Source organism: Carassius gibelio, chromosome A4, assembly GCF_023724105.1.
Source record: "Carassius gibelio isolate Cgi1373 ecotype wild population from Czech Republic chromosome A4, carGib1.2-hapl.c, whole genome shotgun sequence".
NCBI classification, from domain to species: Eukaryota; Metazoa; Chordata; class Actinopteri; order Cypriniformes; family Cyprinidae; genus Carassius; species Carassius gibelio.
Window position 1 is genome coordinate 1,761,042 of NC_068374.1, and position 21,208 is coordinate 1,782,249.

At 47.4% G+C, this 21,208-nt stretch overlaps 1 protein-coding gene across 1 annotated transcript; it reads left to right on the top strand.

Moving 5' to 3' along the window:
- The first annotated feature begins 999 nt into the window (after positions 1-999).
- On the top strand, positions 1,000-18,740 carry LOC127968115 (T-complex protein 1 subunit beta). Its single transcript, XM_052569025.1, has 16 exons — positions 1,000-1,094; positions 1,790-1,864; positions 12,628-12,693; positions 12,771-12,882; positions 13,591-13,667; positions 13,742-13,854; positions 13,930-14,132; positions 15,244-15,344; positions 15,418-15,545; positions 15,733-15,836; positions 15,955-16,074; positions 16,169-16,297; positions 17,960-18,063; positions 18,154-18,253; positions 18,328-18,469; positions 18,566-18,740. The coding sequence occupies exons 1-16, from the start codon at positions 1,092-1,094 to the stop codon at positions 18,594-18,596; spliced, it is 1,608 nt and encodes a 535-aa protein (XP_052424985.1). The 5' UTR covers positions 1,000-1,091; the 3' UTR covers positions 18,597-18,740.
- Positions 18,741-21,208: the final 2,468 nt, after the last annotated feature.

Consider the following 21,208-nt stretch of genomic DNA (forward strand, 5'->3'; position numbering starts at 1 on the left):
GCACATTTCCAGCTTAAACAAATGTGAAAATGTTCATGATTTTCCTTCAAATGTTGGCTTAAGGGTCTGTTATTCATACTCTTTGATGTATGAATGATGCTGTTAATATCTGCGTATATCTGTGAGATGACAGCTAAAGGTTCACCTGGCACATGGATGCTCATGAAGAACAAGGTTAGTTTTGTAATGGGGACATATGTCCATCTCTTACACGTAACCTATAACAACTGTGACACTGGTTTGTATTTTATTATTATTTATTTACTTGTTTTATTAACAAGATTCACTGCATAAATTTCCAAATAAAATATCATATATATAACGTTATAATATATATATATATATATATATATATATATATATATATATATATATATATATATATATATATATACATATATATATATATATATATATGTATATATATATATATATATATACATATACACATATATATATACATATACAATTATATATACATATATATATATATATATATATATATATATATATATATACAATTATATATATATATATATATATATATATATATACAATTATATATATATATATATATATATATATATATATATATATATATATATATATATATATATATACACACACACACACACACACATATATATATATATATACACAACCATATATATACAATTATATATATATATATATATATATATATATATATATATATATATATATATATATATATATATATATATAAATATTTGGGTACACTTAAGAAGTGCAATCATCTATCTTACTGAACTAGAAGACGGATTGTGCGTCTAAAGCGCAGATAAGAGTCACGGGACGCCAAAGTGTGCTGCTTTTGTGGAAAGTTCCGCGATTTAGCAAAGTAATACCACGAGAGTGTGCTTATTCTGTTATTAATAGCAGAGTGAAAATATTAATGTATTACTTTAAAGTGAAGTGTGTTTTTATCAGGAGCCGCGCAGGCGCGCCGCGGGACTCTTAAGTCGACGCGTGCTCGCGCAGGAAGCGGTGGCTCAGGCGCGCACTTCCTCTTCCGGCAGCGTGCACATCTCTTCAGCACATCTACGGTCATCATGGTGAGCGCTCAAGTGTTGGAAACACAGTTTAATGAGACTGAAATTAGCGAGCGGCGCGTGTATCTGTGTGGTTCTGCCGCGATGTTCGCGCTGTACTCGGGCGGGACGAGGCGCTGCGTGCTGCGAGCGTCTGCCGCTTCAGCGGATGCGTCAGATAGAGATATGATTATATATACATATTTATGATGTGTGCTGTGTTACTGTGTGTGTTTTTGCGTTGCTGTGTCCGCAGATAAACGGGTTTATTGATGAATTTGTGTGTGAATATGTGACGCAGCATCTGTAGCGGCTCGTGAGGAAGTTTCTAGTGTTTTCTGAGGAGGGCGGAGTCACCGCCCCTCATTTGCATACTCTTTATAATTCCACCTTCAATCATCGCGATACTATTATTATTATTACACGGAGAATTACGCAGATGATAGTGCAGTGTTTAAAAGTAAAATTTAGTTTTGTGTAAATAATTATTCAAATGATAGCAATATTGTCCCTTGTTGGAGCTTCCTGATCCTACCCATGTCACGTCCTAATAAAGGCCAAAAAAAAATTTGCATGGCATTGATATCCTAATACAGTGTCCAGAGATCTGTATTATTTTAATTATTGATGTGCTGTCGTGTTTTTGAGGGACAGACCTCCTGTTGAATAGAAGAGGTCATCATTATGAACTGATGAATGTGTTTGTGTTTGACACGCAGGCGTCTCTATCGATGACCCCCATGAACATCTTCAGAGCGGGAGCAGATGAGGAGAAGGCAGAGACAGCGCGTTTGGTGAGTGGAACGAGCAATCACTCACACCTGATCACTCTTCACCTCTCACGGTCACTCGCACACCTGACCGCTCTTCACCTCTCACAGTCGCTCACACACCTGATCACTTTTCACCATTCATGGCACAGCACACACTTCACCTCCCATGGTCACTCGCACACCTGACCACTCTTCACCTCTCACAGTCGCTCGCACACCTGACCACTCTTCACCTCTCACAGTCGCTCGCACACCTGATCACTCTTCACCTCTCTTGTTCGCTCTCACACCTGACCACTCTTCACCTCTCACAGTCGCTCGCACACCTGATCACTCTTCACCTCTCTTGTTCGCTCTCACACCTGATCACTCTTCACATCTCTTAGTCGCTCGCACACCTGATCACTCTTCACCACTCACGGTCGCTCACACTCCTGATCACTCTTCACCTCTCATGGTCACTTGCACACTTAATCACTCTTCATTCTTCACCTCTTCATTCGCACACCTGATCACTCTTCACATCTCTTAGTGGCTCGCACACCTGATCACTCGTCACCTCTCACCGTCATTCGCACACCTGATCAATCGTCACCTCTCACGTCATTCGCACACCTGATCACTCTTCACCTCTCACAGTCCTTCACAGACCTGATCACTCTTCACCATTCACGGCACAGCACACACTTCACCTCTCATGGTCGCTTGCACACCTGATCACTCTTCACCTCTCATGGTCGCTCGCACACCTGATCACTCTTCACCTCTCACGGTCATTCGCACACCTGATCACTCTTCACCTCTCACAGTTACTCGCACACCTGATCACTCTTCACCACTCACGGTTGCTCCCACACCTGATCACTCTTCACATCTCAGACTCCTTCACACACCTGATCACTCGTCACCACTCAGTGGCTCGCACACCTGATCACTCTTCAAATCTCACAGTCCTTTACACACCTGATCACTCCTCACCATTCACGGCACAGCATACACTTCACCACTCACGGTCGCTCGCACACTTAATCACTCTTCACCTCTCAGTCGCTCGCACACCTGATCACTCTTCACATCTCTTAGTCGCTCGCACACCTGATCACTCTTCACCACTCACGGTCGCTCGCACACCTGATCATTCGTCACCTCACACGGTCATTCGCACACCTGATCACTCTTCACCTCACACGGTCATTCGCACACCTGATCACTCTTCACATCTCAGACTCCTTCACACACCTGATCACTCGTCACCACTCAGTGGCTCGCACACCTGATCACTCTTCAAATCTCACCTTTACACCTGATCACTCCTCACCATTCACGGCACAGCATACACTTCACCACTCACGGTCGCTCGCACAACTGATCATTCTTCACCTCTCACGGTCATTCGCACACTTAATCACTCTTCACCACTCACGGTCGCTCGCACACTTAATCACTCTTCACCACTCACGGTCGCTTGCACAGCTGATCACTCTTCAAATCTCACAGTCCTTCACACACCTGATCACTCTTCACCTCTCACGGTCGTTCGCACACCTGATCACTCCTCACCTCTCACGGCACAGCATACACTTCACCACTCACGGTCGCTCGCACACCTGATCACTCTTCACCACTCACGGTTGCTCCCACACCTGATCACTCTTCACATCTCAGACTCCTTCACACACCTGATCACTCGTCACCACTCAGTGGCTCGCACACCTGATCACTCTTCAAATCTCACAGTCCTTTACACACCTGATCACTCTTCACCATTCACGGCACAGCATACACATCACCACTCACGGTCGCTCGCACAACTGATCATTCTTCACCTCTCACGGTCATTCGCACACTTAATCACTCTTCACCACTCACGGTCGCTCGCACACTTAATCACTCTTCACCACTCACGGTCGCTTGCACAGCTGATCACTCTTCAAATCTCACAGTCCTTCACACACCTGATCACTCTTCACCTCTCACGGTCGTTCGCACACCTGATCACTCCTCACCTCTCACGGCACAACATACACTTCACCACTCACGGTCGCTCGCACACCTGATCACTCTTCACCACTCACGGTTGCTCCCACACCTGATCACTCTTCACATCTCAGACTCCTTCACACACCTGATCACTCGTCACCACTCAGTGGCTCGCACACCTGATCACTCTTCAAATCTCACAGTCCTTTACACACCTGATCACTCCTCACCATTCACGGCACAGCATACACATCACCACTCACGGTCGCTCGCACAACTGATCATTCTTCACCTCTCACGGTCATTCGCACACTTAATCACTCTTCACCACTCACGGTCGCTCGCACACTTAATCACTCTTCACCACTCACGGTCGCTTGCACAGCTGATCACTCTTCAAATCTCACAGTCCTTCACACACCTGATCACTCTTCACCTCTCACGGTCGTTCGCACACCTGATCACTCCTCACCTCTCACGGCACAGCATACACTTCACCACTCACGGTCGCTCGCACACCTGATCACTCTTCACCACTCACGGTTGCTCCCACACCTGATCACTCTTCACATCTCAGACTCCTTCACACACCTGATCACTCGTCACCACTCAGTGGCTCGCACACCTGATCACTCTTCAAATCTCACAGTCCTTTACACACCTGATCACTCTTCACCATTCACGGCACAGCATACACATCACCACTCACGGTCGCTCGCACAACTGATCATTCTTCACCTCTCACGGTCATTCGCACACTTAATCACTCTTCACCACTCACGGTCGCTCGCACACTTAATCACTCTTCACCACTCACGGTCGCTTGCACAGCTGATCACTCTTCAAATCTCACAGTCCTTCACACACCTGATCACTCTTCACCTCTCACGGTCGTTCGCACACCTGATCACTCCTCACCTCTCACGGCACAACATACACTTCACCACTCACGGTCGCTCGCACACCTGATCACTCTTCACCACTCACGGTTGCTCCCACACCTGATCACTCTTCACATCTCAGACTCCTTCACACACCTGATCACTCGTCACCACTCAGTGGCTCGCACACCTGATCACTCTTCAAATCTCACAGTCCTTTACACACCTGATCACTCCTCACCATTCACGGCACAGCATACACATCACCACTCACGGTCGCTCGCACAACTGATCATTCTTCACCTCTCACGGTCATTCGCACACTTAATCACTCTTCACCACTCACGGTCGCTCGCACACTTAATCACTCTTCACCACTCACGGTCGCTTGCACAGCTGATCACTCTTCAAATCTCACAGTCCTTCACACACCTGATCACTCTTCACCTCTCACGGTCGTTCGCACACCTGATCACTCCTCACCTCTCACGGCACAGCATACACTTCACCACTCACGGTCGCTCGCACACCTGATCACTCTTCACCACTCACGGTTGCTCCCACACCTGATCACTCTTCACATCTCAGACTCCTTCACACACCTGATCACTCGTCACCACTCAGTGGCTCGCACACCTGATCACTCTTCAAATCTCACAGTCCTTTACACACCTGATCACTCTTCACCATTCACGGCACAGCATACACATCACCACTCACGGTCGCTCGCACAACTGATCATTCTTCACCTCTCACGGTCATTCGCACACTTAATCACTCTTCACCACTCACGGTCGCTCGCACACTTAATCACTCTTCACCACTCACGGTCGCTTGCACAGCTGATCACTCTTCAAATCTCACAGTCCTTCACACACCTGATCACTCTTCACCTCTCACGGTCGTTCGCACACCTGATCACTCCTCACCTCTCACGGCACAACATACACTTCACCACTCACGGTCGCTCGCACACCTGATCACTCTTCACCACTCACGGTTGCTCCCACACCTGATCACTCTTCACATCTCAGACTCCTTCACACACCTGATCACTCGTCACCACTCAGTGGCTCGCACACCTGATCACTCTTCAAATCTCACAGTCCTTTACACACCTGATCACTCCTCACCATTCACGGCACAGCATACACATCACCACTCACGGTCGCTCGCACAACTGATCATTCTTCACCTCTCACGGTCATTCGCACACTTAATCACTCTTCACCACTCACGGTCGCTCGCACACTTAATCACTCTTCACCACTCACGGTCGCTTGCACAGCTGATCACTCTTCAAATCTCACAGTCCTTCACACACCTGATCACTCTTCACCTCTCACGGTCGTTCGCACACCTGATCACTCCTCACCTCTCACGGCACAGCATACACTTCACCACTCACGGTCGCTCGCACACCTGATCACTCTTCACCACTCACGGTTGCTCCCACACCTGATCACTCTTCACATCTCAGACTCCTTCACACACCTGATCACTCGTCACCACTCAGTGGCTCGCACACCTGATCACTCTTCAAATCTCACAGTCCTTTACACACCTGATCACTCTTCACCATTCACGGCACAGCATACACATCACCACTCACGGTCGCTCGCACAACTGATCATTCTTCACCTCTCACGGTCATTCGCACACTTAATCACTCTTCACCACTCACGGTCGCTCGCACACTTAATCACTCTTCACCACTCACGGTCGCTTGCACAGCTGATCACTCTTCAAATCTCACAGTCCTTCACACACCTGATCACTCTTCACCTCTCACGGTCGTTCGCACACCTGATCACTCCTCACCTCTCACGGCACAACATACACTTCACCACTCACGGTCGCTCGCACACCTGATCACTCTTCACCACTCACGGTTGCTCCCACACCTGATCACTCTTCACATCTCAGACTCCTTCACACACCTGATCACTCGTCACCACTCAGTGGCTCGCACACCTGATCACTCTTCAAATCTCACAGTCCTTTACACACCTGATCACTCCTCACCATTCACGGCACAGCATACACATCACCACTCACGGTCGCTCGCACAACTGATCATTCTTCACCTCTCACGGTCATTCGCACACTTAATCACTCTTCACCACTCACGGTCGCTCGCACACTTAATCACTCTTCACCACTCACGGTCGCTTGCACAGCTGATCACTCTTCAAATCTCACAGTCCTTCACACACCTGATCACTCTTCACCTCTCACGGTCGTTCGCACACCTGATCACTCCTCACCTCTCACGGCACAGCATACACTTCACCACTCACGGTCGCTCGCACACCTGATCACTCTTCACCACTCACGGTTGCTCCCACACCTGATCACTCTTCACATCTCAGACTCCTTCACACACCTGATCACTCGTCACCACTCAGTGGCTCGCACACCTGATCACTCTTCAAATCTCACAGTCCTTTACACACCTGATCACTCTTCACCATTCACGGCACAGCATACACATCACCACTCACGGTCGCTCGCACAACTGATCATTCTTCACCTCTCACGGTCATTCGCACACTTAATCACTCTTCACCACTCACGGTCGCTCGCACACTTAATCACTCTTCACCACTCACGGTCGCTTGCACAGCTGATCACTCTTCAAATCTCACAGTCCTTCACACACCTGATCACTCTTCACCTCTCACGGTCGTTCGCACACCTGATCACTCCTCACCTCTCACGGCACAACATACACTTCACCACTCACGGTCGCTCGCACACCTGATCACTCTTCACCACTCACGGTTGCTCCCACACCTGATCACTCTTCACATCTCAGACTCCTTCACACACCTGATCACTCGTCACCACTCAGTGGCTCGCACACCTGATCACTCTTCAAATCTCACAGTCCTTTACACACCTGATCACTCCTCACCATTCACGGCACAGCATACACATCACCACTCACGGTCGCTCGCACAACTGATCATTCTTCACCTCTCACGGTCATTCGCACACTTAATCACTCTTCACCACTCACGGTCGCTCGCACACTTAATCACTCTTCACCACTCACGGTCGCTTGCACAGCTGATCACTCTTCAAATCTCACAGTCCTTCACACACCTGATCACTCTTCACCTCTCACGGTCGTTCGCACACCTGATCACTCCTCACCTCTCACGGCACAGCATACACTTCACCACTCACGGTCGCTCGCACACCTGATCACTCTTCACCACTCACGGTTGCTCCCACACCTGATCACTCTTCACATCTCAGACTCCTTCACACACCTGATCACTCGTCACCACTCAGTGGCTCGCACACCTGATCACTCTTCAAATCTCACAGTCCTTTACACACCTGATCACTCTTCACCATTCACGGCACAGCATACACATCACCACTCACGGTCGCTCGCACAACTGATCATTCTTCACCTCTCACGGTCATTCGCACACTTAATCACTCTTCACCACTCACGGTCGCTCGCACACTTAATCACTCTTCACCACTCACGGTCGCTTGCACAGCTGATCACTCTTCAAATCTCACAGTCCTTCACACACCTGATCACTCTTCACCTCTCACGGTCGTTCGCACACCTGATCACTCCTCACCTCTCACGGCACAACATACACTTCACCACTCACGGTCGCTCGCACACCTGATCACTCTTCACCACTCACGGTTGCTCCCACACCTGATCACTCTTCACATCTCAGACTCCTTCACACACCTGATCACTCGTCACCACTCAGTGGCTCGCACACCTGATCACTCTTCAAATCTCACAGTCCTTTACACACCTGATCACTCCTCACCATTCACGGCACAGCATACACATCACCACTCACGGTCGCTCGCACAACTGATCATTCTTCACCTCTCACGGTCGCTCGCACACTTAATCACTCTTCACCACTCACGGTCGCTTGCACAGCTGATCACTCTTCAAATCTCACAGTCCTTCACACACCTGATCACTCTTCACCTCTCACGGTGGTTCGCACACCTGATCACTCCTCACCTCTCACGGCACAGGATACACTTCACCACTCACGGTCGCTCGCACACCTGATCACTCTTCAAATCTCACAGTCCTTTACACACCTGATCACTCCTCACCATTCACGGCACAGCATACACTTCACCACTCACGGTCGCTCGCACAACTGATCATTCTTCACCTCTCACGGTCATTCGCACACTTAATCACTCTTCACCACTCACGGTCGCTTGCACAGCTGATCACTCTTCAAATCTCACAGTCCTTCACACACCTGATCACTCTTCACCTCTCACGGTCGTTCGCACACCTGATCACTCCTCACCTCTCACGGCACAGCATACACTTCACCACTCACGGTCGCTCGCACACCTGATCACTCTTCACCACTCACGGTTGCTCCCACACCTGATCACTCTTCACATCTCAGACTCCTTCACACACCTGATCACTCGTCACCACTCAGTGGCTCGCACACCTGATCACTCTTCAAATCTCACAGTCCTTTACACACCTGATCACTCTTCACCATTCACGGCACAGCATACACATCACCACTCACGGTCGCTCGCACAACTGATCATTCTTCACCTCTCACGGTCATTCGCACACTTAATCACTCTTCACCACTCACGGTCGCTCGCACACTTAATCACTCTTCACCACTCACGGTCGCTTGCACAGCTGATCACTCTTCAAATCTCACAGTCCTTCACACACCTGATCACTCTTCACCTCTCACGGTTGTTCGCACACCTGATCACTCCTCACCATTCACGGCACAGCATACACATCACCACTCACGGTCGCTCACACAACTGATCATTCTTCACCTCTCACGGTCGCTCGCACACTTAATCACTCTTCACCACTCACGGTCGCTTGCACAGCTGATCACTCTTCAAATCTCACAGTCCTTCACACACCTGATCACTCTTCACCTCTCACGGTGGTTCGCACACCTGATCACTCCTCACCTCTCACGGCACAGGATACACTTCACCACTCACGGTCGCTCGCACACCTGATCACTCTTCACCACTCACGTTTGCTCCCACACCTGATCACTCTTCACATCTCGGACTCCTTCACACACCTGATCACTCGTCACCACTCAGTGGCTCGCACACCTGATCACTCTTCAAATCTCACAGTCCTTTACACACCTGATCACTCCTCACCATTCACGGCACAGAATACACTTCACCACTCACGGTCGCTCGCACAACTGATCATTCTTCACCTCTCACGGTCATTCGCACACTTAATCACTCTTCACCACTCACGGTCGCTCGCACACTTAATCACTCTTCACCACTCACGGTCGCTTGCACAGCTGATCACTCTTCAAATCTCACAGTCCTTCACACACCTGATCACTCCTCACCTCTCACGGCACAACATACACTTCACCACTCACGGTCGCTCGCACACCTGATCACTCTTCACCACTCACGGTTGCTCGCACACCTGATCACTCTTCACCACTCACGGTCGCTCGCACACTTAATCACTCTTCACCACTCACGGTCATTCGCACACTTAATCACTCTTCACCACTCACGGTCGCTTGCACAGCTGATCACTCTTCAAATCTCACAGTCCTTCACACACCTGATCACTCCTCACCTCTCACGGCACAGCATACACTTCACCACTCACGGTCGCTCGCACACCTGATCACTCTTCACCACTCACGGTTGCTCGCACACCTGATCACTCTTCACCACTCACGGTCGCTCGCACACCTGATCACTCTTCACATCTCAGACTCCTTCACACACCTGATCACTCGTCACCACTCAGTGGCTCGCACACCTGATCACTCTTCAAATCTCACAGTCCTTTACACACCTGATCACTCCTCACCATTCACGGCACAGCATACACATCACCACTCACGGTCGCTCGCACAACTGATCATTCTTCACCTCTCACGGTCGCTCGCACACTTAATCACTCTTCACCACTCACGGTCGCTTGCACAGCTGATCACTCTTCAAATCTCACAGTCCTTCACACACCTGATCACTCTTCACCTCTCACGGTGGTTCGCACACCTGATCACTCCTCACCTCTCACGGCACAGGATACACTTCACCACTCACGGTCGCTCGCACACCTGATCACTCTTCAAATCTCACAGTCCTTTACACACCTGATCACTCCTCACCATTCACGGCACAGCATACTCTTCACCACTCACGGTCGCTCGCACAACTGATCATTCTTCACCTCTCACGGTCATTCGCACACTTAATCACTCTTCACCACTCACGGTCGCTCGCACACTTAATCACTCTTCACCACTCACGGTCGCTTGCACAGCTGATCACTCTTCAAATCTCACAGTCCTTCACACACCTGATCACTCTTCACCTCTCACGGTCGTTCGCACACCTGATCACTCCTCACCTCTCACGGCACAGCATACACTTCACCACTCACGGTCGCTCGCACACCTGATCACTCTTCACCACTCACGGTTGCTCCCACACCTGATCACTCTTCACATCTCAGACTCCTTCACACACCTGATCACTCGTCACCACTCAGTGGCTCGCACACCTGATCACTCTTCAAATCTCACAGTCCTTTACACACCTGATCACTCTTCACCATTCACGGCACAGCATACACATCACCACTCACGGTCGCTCGCACAACTGATCATTCTTCACCTCTCACGGTCATTCGCACACTTAATCACTCTTCACCACTCACGGTCGCTCGCACACTTAATCACTCTTCACCACTCACGGTCGCTTGCACAGCTGATCACTCTTCAAATCTCACAGTCCTTCACACACCTGATCACTCTTCACCTCTCACGGTTGTTCGCACACCTGATCACTCCTCACCATTCACGGCACAGCATACACATCACCACTCACGGTCGCTCGCACAACTGATCATTCTTCACCTCTCACGGTCGCTCGCACACTTAATCACTCTTCACCACTCACGGTCGCTTGCACAGCTGATCACTCTTCAAATCTCACAGTCCTTCACACACCTGATCACTCTTCACCTCTCACGGTGGTTCGCACACCTGATCACTCCTCACCTCTCACGGCACAGGATACACTTCACCACTCACGGTCGCTCGCACACCTGATCACTCTTCACCACTCACGTTTGCTCCCACACCTGATCACTCTTCACATCTCGGACTCCTTCACACACCTGATCACTCGTCACCACTCAGTGGCTCGCACACCTGATCACTCTTCAAATCTCACAGTCCTTTACACACCTGATCACTCCTCACCATTCACGGCACAGAATACACTTCACCACTCACGGTCGCTCGCACAACTGATCATTCTTCACCTCTCACGGTCATTCGCACACTTAATCACTCTTCACCACTCACGGTCGCTCGCACACTTAATCACTCTTCACCACTCACGGTCGCTTGCACAGCTGATCACTCTTCAAATCTCACAGTCCTTCACACACCTGATCACTCTTCACCTCTCATGGTCGTTCGCACACCTGATCACTCCTCACCTCTCACGGCACAACATACACTTCACCACTCACGGTCGCTCGCACACCTGATCACTCTTCACCACTCACGGTTGCTCGCACACCTGATCACTCTTCACCACTCACGGTCGCTCGCACACTTAATCACTCTTCACCACTCACGGTCATTCGCACACTTAATCACTCTTCACCACTCACGGTCGCTTGCACAGCTGATCACTCTTCAAATCTCACAGTCCTTCACACACCTGATCACTCCTCACCTCTCACGGCACAGCATACACTTCACCACTCACGGTCGCTCGCACACCTGATCACTCTTCACCACTCACGGTTGCTCGCACACCTGATCACTCTTCACCACTCACGGTCGCTCGCACACCTGATCACTCTGAACCTCACTCACAGTCTCTTTCTCTCTCTCCTTCTCTCTGCAGTCATCCTTCATCGGAGCCATTGCCATCGGGGACCTTGTCAAGAGCACCCTGGGGCCCAAGGGCATGGTACGACCCGCATGCACTGCTCATGCTTACACAGACACTCATGCTCCTCACACTTACCCTGACCTCTGACCTCACAGGACAAGATCCTGCTGAGCGGCGGCAGGGACAGTGTTGTGACCGTCACCAACGACGGAGCCACCATCCTGAAGGCCATCGGCGTCGACAACCCCGCCGCTAAAGTGCTCGTGGGTCAGTTCAGGTCCAGATGCTCCTCACCGCGGTGTAATACTTCCTTCAGGAGTAGAACCTGTCCTTTCTTCTGAAGGGAAGCCTATCACTGTTTACACAGAAATATCAACCAGCACAAATGTGTCAAATGTTTCTCGAGCAGTAAATCATCTTATTAGAATGATTTCTTAAGCTCATGTGACACTGAACACTGGACATCACAGAATAATGACAGTCTAACAGAAATTCACACAGAAAACTTTTAACTTTAAACTTGAAAACTTTAACCTCTAACTTTAGCACTCACTGTTCTAATTCTGTAAAAAAAAAATCTAACTACCTTTCTTAACTTTTTTTTTGTATTTTCTTTTTATTTATTATGCAATTCTGTGTGTGTGTGTAAGACCTCTAACAGTAGCTTGCTCTATTCTTTTTCTATTCGATCTGTTTTCTTTTTATTATATTATTTAAAATCCCATGCTAGGTGTACTGTGTTAAGCTAACTGAGACTTGTTATAGCACTTATATATCATTGCTCTTTTTCTTGTTTTTGATTGCTTCCACTGTCTTCATCTGTAAGTCGCTTTGGATAAAAGCGTCTGCTAAATGAATAAATGTAAATGTAATGTAGGAAACCTCCGTTTGAGATTGTAGTAATGAGTCAGAGTTCTATGAAACCTCAGTGAGCAGAAGAGCCTGGTTTCTCAGTAGTGACTGTGTTGTGTGCAGACATGTCTAAGGTGCAGGATGACGAGGTGGGTGACGGGACCACGTCTGTGACGGTGCTGGCGGCCGAGCTGCTGCGGGTACGAGCTCTTCCTCTCAGTGTCTGACTGATGGAGGTCTGAACCGTGTCTAATGTGTGACGCTTGTGCTGCAGGAAGCTGAGCTGCTGATCGCCAAGAAGATCCATCCTCAGATCATCATCTCCGGCTGGAGGAAAGCCACGCAGGCGGCCCGCGACGCTCTCAGAGAGGCAGCGGTGGATAATGGGTAACGAGTGGAACTGCACTGTCTGTGTGTGTGTGTGTGTGTGTCCATGTGTCTGAAGCGTGTGTGTGTCCTCAGGAGCGACGAGCTGAAGTTCCAGCAGGATCTGATGAACATCGCGCGCACCACACTCTCCTCCAAGCTGCTGACGCACCACAAGGATCACTTCTCCAAGCTGGCCGTGCAGGCCGTGCTCAGACTCAAGGGATCAGGAAACCTGGAGGCCATCCACGTCATCAAGAAGCTGGGAGGAAGCCTGACCGACTCCTACCTGGACGAAGGTCTGCACACACACACACGTTTAACATCAGACTCCACACAGTGCAGGGTTACAGCTGACAGGGTGTCAGTGCTGCAGAACAGCCTTTTCAGTCGTCTGTCACGCACTTAAAGTTGATCTTTAAATGCATCAATGCTGTAATAGAATATTTTATGAAATAACAACAAAAGTACTTTATTTAAGATTGACTAAGTGAAAATTTGACAACAGAAAATGTAATTTAAATGTAAAAACGAGTAATGATTTATGTGATATGGTTATTTATTAGTATTTTTAATCGGATAAAAGCAGTGATATCAGTGACAATTAAACATACTAAAAGCTAGGGGGCGCTCTTGTGCAGAAACTCCAGATATCCCCTCAGATGAAGTACCATAACACACGTGGTTCCATATGTAATGTCAAATATCACGATCACACTAGACAGGTCTATTTACGTGAGATCTAGCTTTAATCGCGATTTATCAGCAGCCCTAATAATTGTGATGATGGAATATTGTTGTTCCTGTAGTAGTAGTAGTAGTAGTAGTAACAATTCCACTTATTATTTTATTTATAGTTTTTAGTGGGTTTAATTTTTTTATTTTTTATTTAAAATGTGTAAAACAATGATCATCTGATCAGCATTGGCCAGAATGTTAATATTTTGAATGGTGTGTATTATGGTTTTTAATACAGGTGTTTTAATCTTCCTGTAGTTATAGTGCATTAATCATCTCTCTTAACTGATTATTAGAGACTGACCTATAAAGTTTTGTCTGTATTATTAGCTGATATGAGCACACTGTAATATACACACAGATATATCGTTATCAGACTTTTTTTACTCCTTAATATCGGTATTGTATCGGCCCTAAAAAAAAAAAAAAGTATCTGTTGGGCTCTAGTTTTTAATAAGGGCGTATTAATCTTCCTATAGTTGTAGTGCCTAAGTCAGATCTTTGATTAATAGTGTACTGAATAATACATACGAAGGATCTTCTAGTTTGTCCTCATCTCAGATAATATTGCTGCTTGTGAAGCATTGAGAAAAGCAGAATGTAGTTCTGCAGGTGGATCTGTGTTGTGTTGATTGGTCAGTCATGCTGTTTTTTTTCTTCTGCTCCTCACAGGTTTCCTGCTGGACAAGAGGATCGGAGTCAACCAGCCCAAGAGGATCGAGAATGCTAACATCCTGATCGCTAACACTGGCATGGACACGGACAAGATCAAGGTAGAGCGGCGTGTGAGCGCCAGTGCAGGCGTGACTAGCAGCAGGACGCTAACGCTAGCGTGTGTCTCTGCAGATCTTCGGCTCCAGGGTGCGAGTGGACTCCACTGCTAAAGTAGCTGAGATCGAGTCGGCCGAGAAGGAGAAGATGAAGGAGAAGGTGGAGCGCATCCTCAAGCACGGCATCAACTGCTTCATCAACAGGTGCGCTCGGGTGGGGTCACGTGATGTCATGCGGGGTCACGTGATGTGTGTGATGTGTGCGGGGTCACGTGATGTGTGCGGGGTCACGTGATGTCATGCGGGGTCACGTGATGTGTGTGATGTGTGCGGGGTCACGTGATGTGTGCGGGGTCACGTGATGTCATGTGACGTGTGTGTTCCTCCTCAGGCAGCTGATCTATAACTACCCCGAGCAGCTGTTTGCGTCCGCCGGTGTGATGGCCATCGAGCACGCTGATTTCATGGGAGTCGAGCGCTTGGCTCTGGTCACAGGTACACAAACACACAAGTGCTGTCTAGTGCACACCATGAATGATGTTAGCTCCACTCAACACATCCATTATCTGTCATTATTGATCAGACGAGTAGAGTTCTCTCCTCTTGTGCTCAGGCGGAGAGATCACCTCCACCTTTGACCACCCTGAGCTGGTGAAGCTGGGCCACTGTAAGCTGATCGAGGAGGTGATGATTGGAGAGGATATGCTCATACACTTCTCTGGAGTGGACATGGGTGAGTGTGTGCCCAAATGCTGTCATTTATGTGTTCCTGGCAATCAGGAGTGAATGGATCAGTCTGATGTGTGTGTGTGTGTGTGTGTGTGTAGGCGAGGCGTGCACCATCGTCCTGCGTGGGGCGACGCAGCAGATCCTGGACGAGGCCGAGCGCTCGCTGCATGACGCTCTGTGTGTGCTGGCTCAGACCATCAAAGAGACGCGCACAGTGTTCGGCGGAGGTGAGGACGCCAGCGGCTCTCTGACTCACACACACTCATCACACTTACAATCATCACACACACTCCCTCTTTCACACTCACATTCACGTGCTCTCACTCTCACGCACTCACTCATCACTCTCATTCATTCACTCTCACGCACTCACTCATCACTCACACTCTTAAAATTATCACACTCACTCACTCTTACAGACACTCGCTCACATTCACACGCTCTCTCATCTCACCTTCACACTTGCACTCACTCGCACACTCTGACTCGTATATTACAAACTCACCCACTCACACTCATTGCACGGTCATTATTCACTCACTCACAATTATCACTCTGACACTCAGCACTTTGAATTTCATCATTCACTCTCACACTCATCCCTCACACACACACACACACACACACACACTCTCTCTCTCTCTCTCATGGTCTTACACTCATCACACTCACACGTTCTTACTCACACACATTCATTCACTCTCTCACATTCACTCATCACACTAATTCACTCACTCTCACAATCACTCACACACTGTCTCACTCATCACTCCGCTCTCACTCATCACACACACACACACACTTAGCCATTACTCACTCACAATCATGAATCCCTCTCATCCCTCACAATCCTCAATCACACTCACACACTCTCACTCACTCATCCAATCAAACACTGACTCATTTTCACACACTCACATTTACAAACTCACCCATTCTTAGACACTTATTGCACTCACAATCATGACTCACTCCCTCACATTCACACACTCACTCACTCACACTCATCGCTCAAACACATTCATCACTCACACTCATCCCTATCACACTCTCACACGTTCTTACTCAATCATCACACACACATTCATTCACTCTCATCACTCTTCTCACCCTCACACACTTGCACTCACTCATCACTCACAATCATTCTGACACATCACTCTCAATTTCATCATTCACTCTCATACTCCACACTCACACTCATCCCGCTCACACACACACACTCTCTCATGGTCTTACTCATCAGACTCACACCTTCTTACGCTGAATGAGTGTGTGTGTGTGTGTGTTTAATGATTCACTCTCACTTACATTCAAACACTCACTCACTTCACTCACACTCATCACTCACAATCCTCACTCACACTCCTCACACACTTTCACACTCATTCACTCATCACTACACAAACACACACACACTCTTAGTCATTACTCACTCTCACAATCATGAATCGCTCTCACAATCCTCAATCACAATCAACACGCACTTTTACAAACTCAGCCACTCTCACACTGTGCACTTTCACAATAATGACTCATTCACTCACATTCACACACACTCACTCACAATCATCACTTAATCTCACGTTCATCATTCACTCTCACACTAGGGCTTGGTGATATCTAACGATATGATCATGGGCATCAAGTCAGTAAATCTGGTCAGACAAGCTACGCAACACCGCGTTCATTATCCCAGATGAATCGCCTTCAGTAATGAATATTGTGTAGCTTGTCAGTGAGCAGATTTACTGACGATGCCCATGATCATGTGGGTAGATGTATCTCCCAGCCCTATCTCACACACTCACTCTCACACACACACTCACTCTCACACACACACACACACTCACTCATCACTCACTCTCACACCTGTGTCTGTGGTTCAGGCTGCTCTGAGATGCTGATGGCTAAAGCCGTGACAGATCTGGCCAACCACACTCCAGGAAAAGAGGCAGTGGCCATGGAGTCCTTCGCTAAAGCCCTGATGATGGTACGACACACCACTACACCAAAACACACCGAGCTGGTTTGATGGGAAGAGTAAGTGTTGAGTGACTCTGGTCGTGTGTGTTTGTTGCAGCTGCCCACCATCATCGCTGATAACGCCGGGTACGACAGCGCAGAGCTGGTGTCTCAGCTGAGAGCCGCTCACCAGAACAAGAAGAGCACCTTCGGCCTGGGTAAGACACACTCACACACACACACACCAGCCCCGAGGAGTCTGACCCCTGACCTCTGACCCCTGCTCTCTCAGACATGACCCAGGGCGCGGTGGGAGACATGGCGGCTCTGGGCATCACCGAGAGCTTCCAGGTGAAGAGACAGGTGCTGCTGAGCGCGGCCGAGGCGGCGGAGATGATCCTGCGGGTCGATAACATCATCAAAGCTGCTCCCAGGTGAGGCTTCATTCATCAGCGCTGTCTGGGACAAACAGCAGAGCGCCTGTGCGGTCTCTTAACCTCTCTCTCTCTCTCTGTGTGTGTGTGTTTCAGGAAGCGTGTGCCGGATCATCACCCCTGCTGAACACTCACAACAGCCCGTGTATTTATTGATCGGAAGTTGATGCTCTTTGTTTTGTAGTTTGTTTTCGCACTTCCCAAGCATTGGTTGTCTGCATGTTACTGCTCTACTTTTGTTTACTCAATAAAACCGTCATGAACATCTGAAGTGTGTGTGTTTACTTACACATCGATCTGCCCAACTCTCGTCACACTGAGCTCTTACCGAATCATTCGCTCTGAACCCACAGGAACTACCTTCTGATCCCGTTCAGGAGAATCACTCTTGTGTTTGAGAGTGTTTGTGTGGCCGTGCAGAAGTGTGACATGAGTCTGGATGAGTCTGACTGTGTAAAGCAGCTGGGACAGCGGCGACTGTCTTCATCTCACACTCTTCCTCATCTCTTCAACTTCATTCCAGCATGTTCTCTTCCTAGTTTCAAAGTCACTTTGGATAAAGCATAAAATGGATAGATTTTAAACGAGACTTCATTTTGATGCATTTAGACTTGAGATCTTGTCATGTCACTTCTAAAGTAAATCTTCTCTGTCTAATAATGTTATTTGCACTATAGACGACACAAAAACTGAAGAGATGTGATTTTAGTAAAGACACAGAAGAAGCTTGCTGTACTAGTTTTCATGAGGTTTCAGACTAAAAACACTGATGGTCTGAATAGGGTCTCAATTAAAAGCTCTTAAATCAGAGCAGAAACTTATAAATTCATCAAGTTGTGGCATTAATGGTGCATGTGCTGCAAAAATGATCATCTACTGTATTTTTGTCTAGTTTTCCAGGACAACTTACATCAAGACACATTTAGATTACATTAAAAAAAAAAAGTGTACGAAGGCATCGTTCCCCTTTGTGTTTATTAAAACAAGAAATATCTGCTCCATACAATGTTTGCTGTGTGTCAGTTGAAGGACATTTAGATGTTTGTACTGCAAAACAACACAAATACTGAATAAGAAAGTATTAGTACTTTTTTCCTTTTTTTTTTTACAAAAACTTTAATTTAATAAAAAATGTATTTACACTCAGATCGATATTTCATAATTTGAGAATAAAGAGTGTTTCAAAACTAGGAAACCACTGAGAAAGCCATCAGTTATGGAGTGTAGAGTCATTAGACAGGGATTAGATCAACCACAATCAAGAGAGATGAGTAATAAAACATGATCAATAGAAGACATGTCCCATCACATTACGAAAAGTTTCCCATCACAAGGCTAGCGTTACGGTGTTTGCCCTCAGTGTGGAGTCGACTTCAATCCTCTAAAATTGCATTTTTCCATCTCAAAAATATATCTAAATTACGGCCTATGCTCTCAATGTCAAATGCAGAATGTTAATCCATGTATTTATGACTTCAAGGTTAGACTATTGTAATGCTTTATTGGGTGGTTGTTCTGCACACTTGGTAAACAAACTACAGCTAGTCCAAAATGCAGCAGCAAGAGTTCTTACTAGAACCAGGAAGTATGACCATATTAGCCCTGTCCTGTCAACACTGCACTGGCTCCCTATCAAACATCGTATAGATTTTTGGCTCCTAAACTCTGGAATAACCTACCTAACATTGTTCGGGAGGCAGACACACTCTTGCAGTTTAAATCTAGATTAAAGACCCATCTCTTTAACCTGGCATACACATAACATACTAATATGCTTTTAATATCCAAATCCGTTAAAGGATTTTTAGGCTGCATTAATTAGGTAAACTGGAACCGGAAACACTTCACATAACACCCTATGTACTTGCTACATCATTAGAAGAATGGCATCTACGCTAATATTAGTCTGTTTCTCTCTTGTTCCGAGGTCACCGTGGCCACGAGATCCAGTCTGTGTCCAGATCAGAGGGTCACTGCAGTCGCCCGGATCCAGTACGTATCCAGACCAGATGGTGGATCAGCACCTAGAAAGGACCTCTACTGCCCTGAAAGACAGCGGAGACCAGGACAACTAGAGCCCAGATACAGATCCCCTGTAAAGACCTTGTCTCAGAGGACCACCAGGTAGAGCTGTAGTCAAGTCCGGCTTTGTCGAATCCAAGTCAAGTCAAGTCCAAGTCCAAAAGTTTCGAGTCCAAGTCCAAGACCGAGTCCAAATGAAAGAAAAAAGGGTCTTCTTCAAGACCACATACTTAACTACTGATAATGTTTGTGATGCGAGAGAAAGCATATCTCCTATTCTAAGAAAATTATTTTACATTATTATTTGTAATGATCAAAAAGCATGTGCAAAGTAACAACTCTGTAGGACAGGGGTCTCCAAACTACATCCTTGATGGCCAATGTCCTGAAAAGTTTAGCTCCAACTGGCCTTAAAACACCTGGAAGATTAGTGTGTCTAGTAAGAGCTTGATTAGGTTCAAGTGTGTATAATTAGGGTTAAAGCTAACAGGGGCGTTAAACAAGATCCCGGGCCCTATGCATAGGCAGTCCTGATGGGCCCCCATGGCCCCCACCCATGAAAATATCCAGGTAAAATAAAATATATTTCAGATTCATACTTTTCAAGGGCCCTCTCTTCCTTTGGGGCCTTGCTAATGAGTACTGGTTTTACCCCCAGTCCGACCCTGGGAGCTAAACTTGGATAAACAAACAAAGTTTGGAACTGTAAGGTCAAAT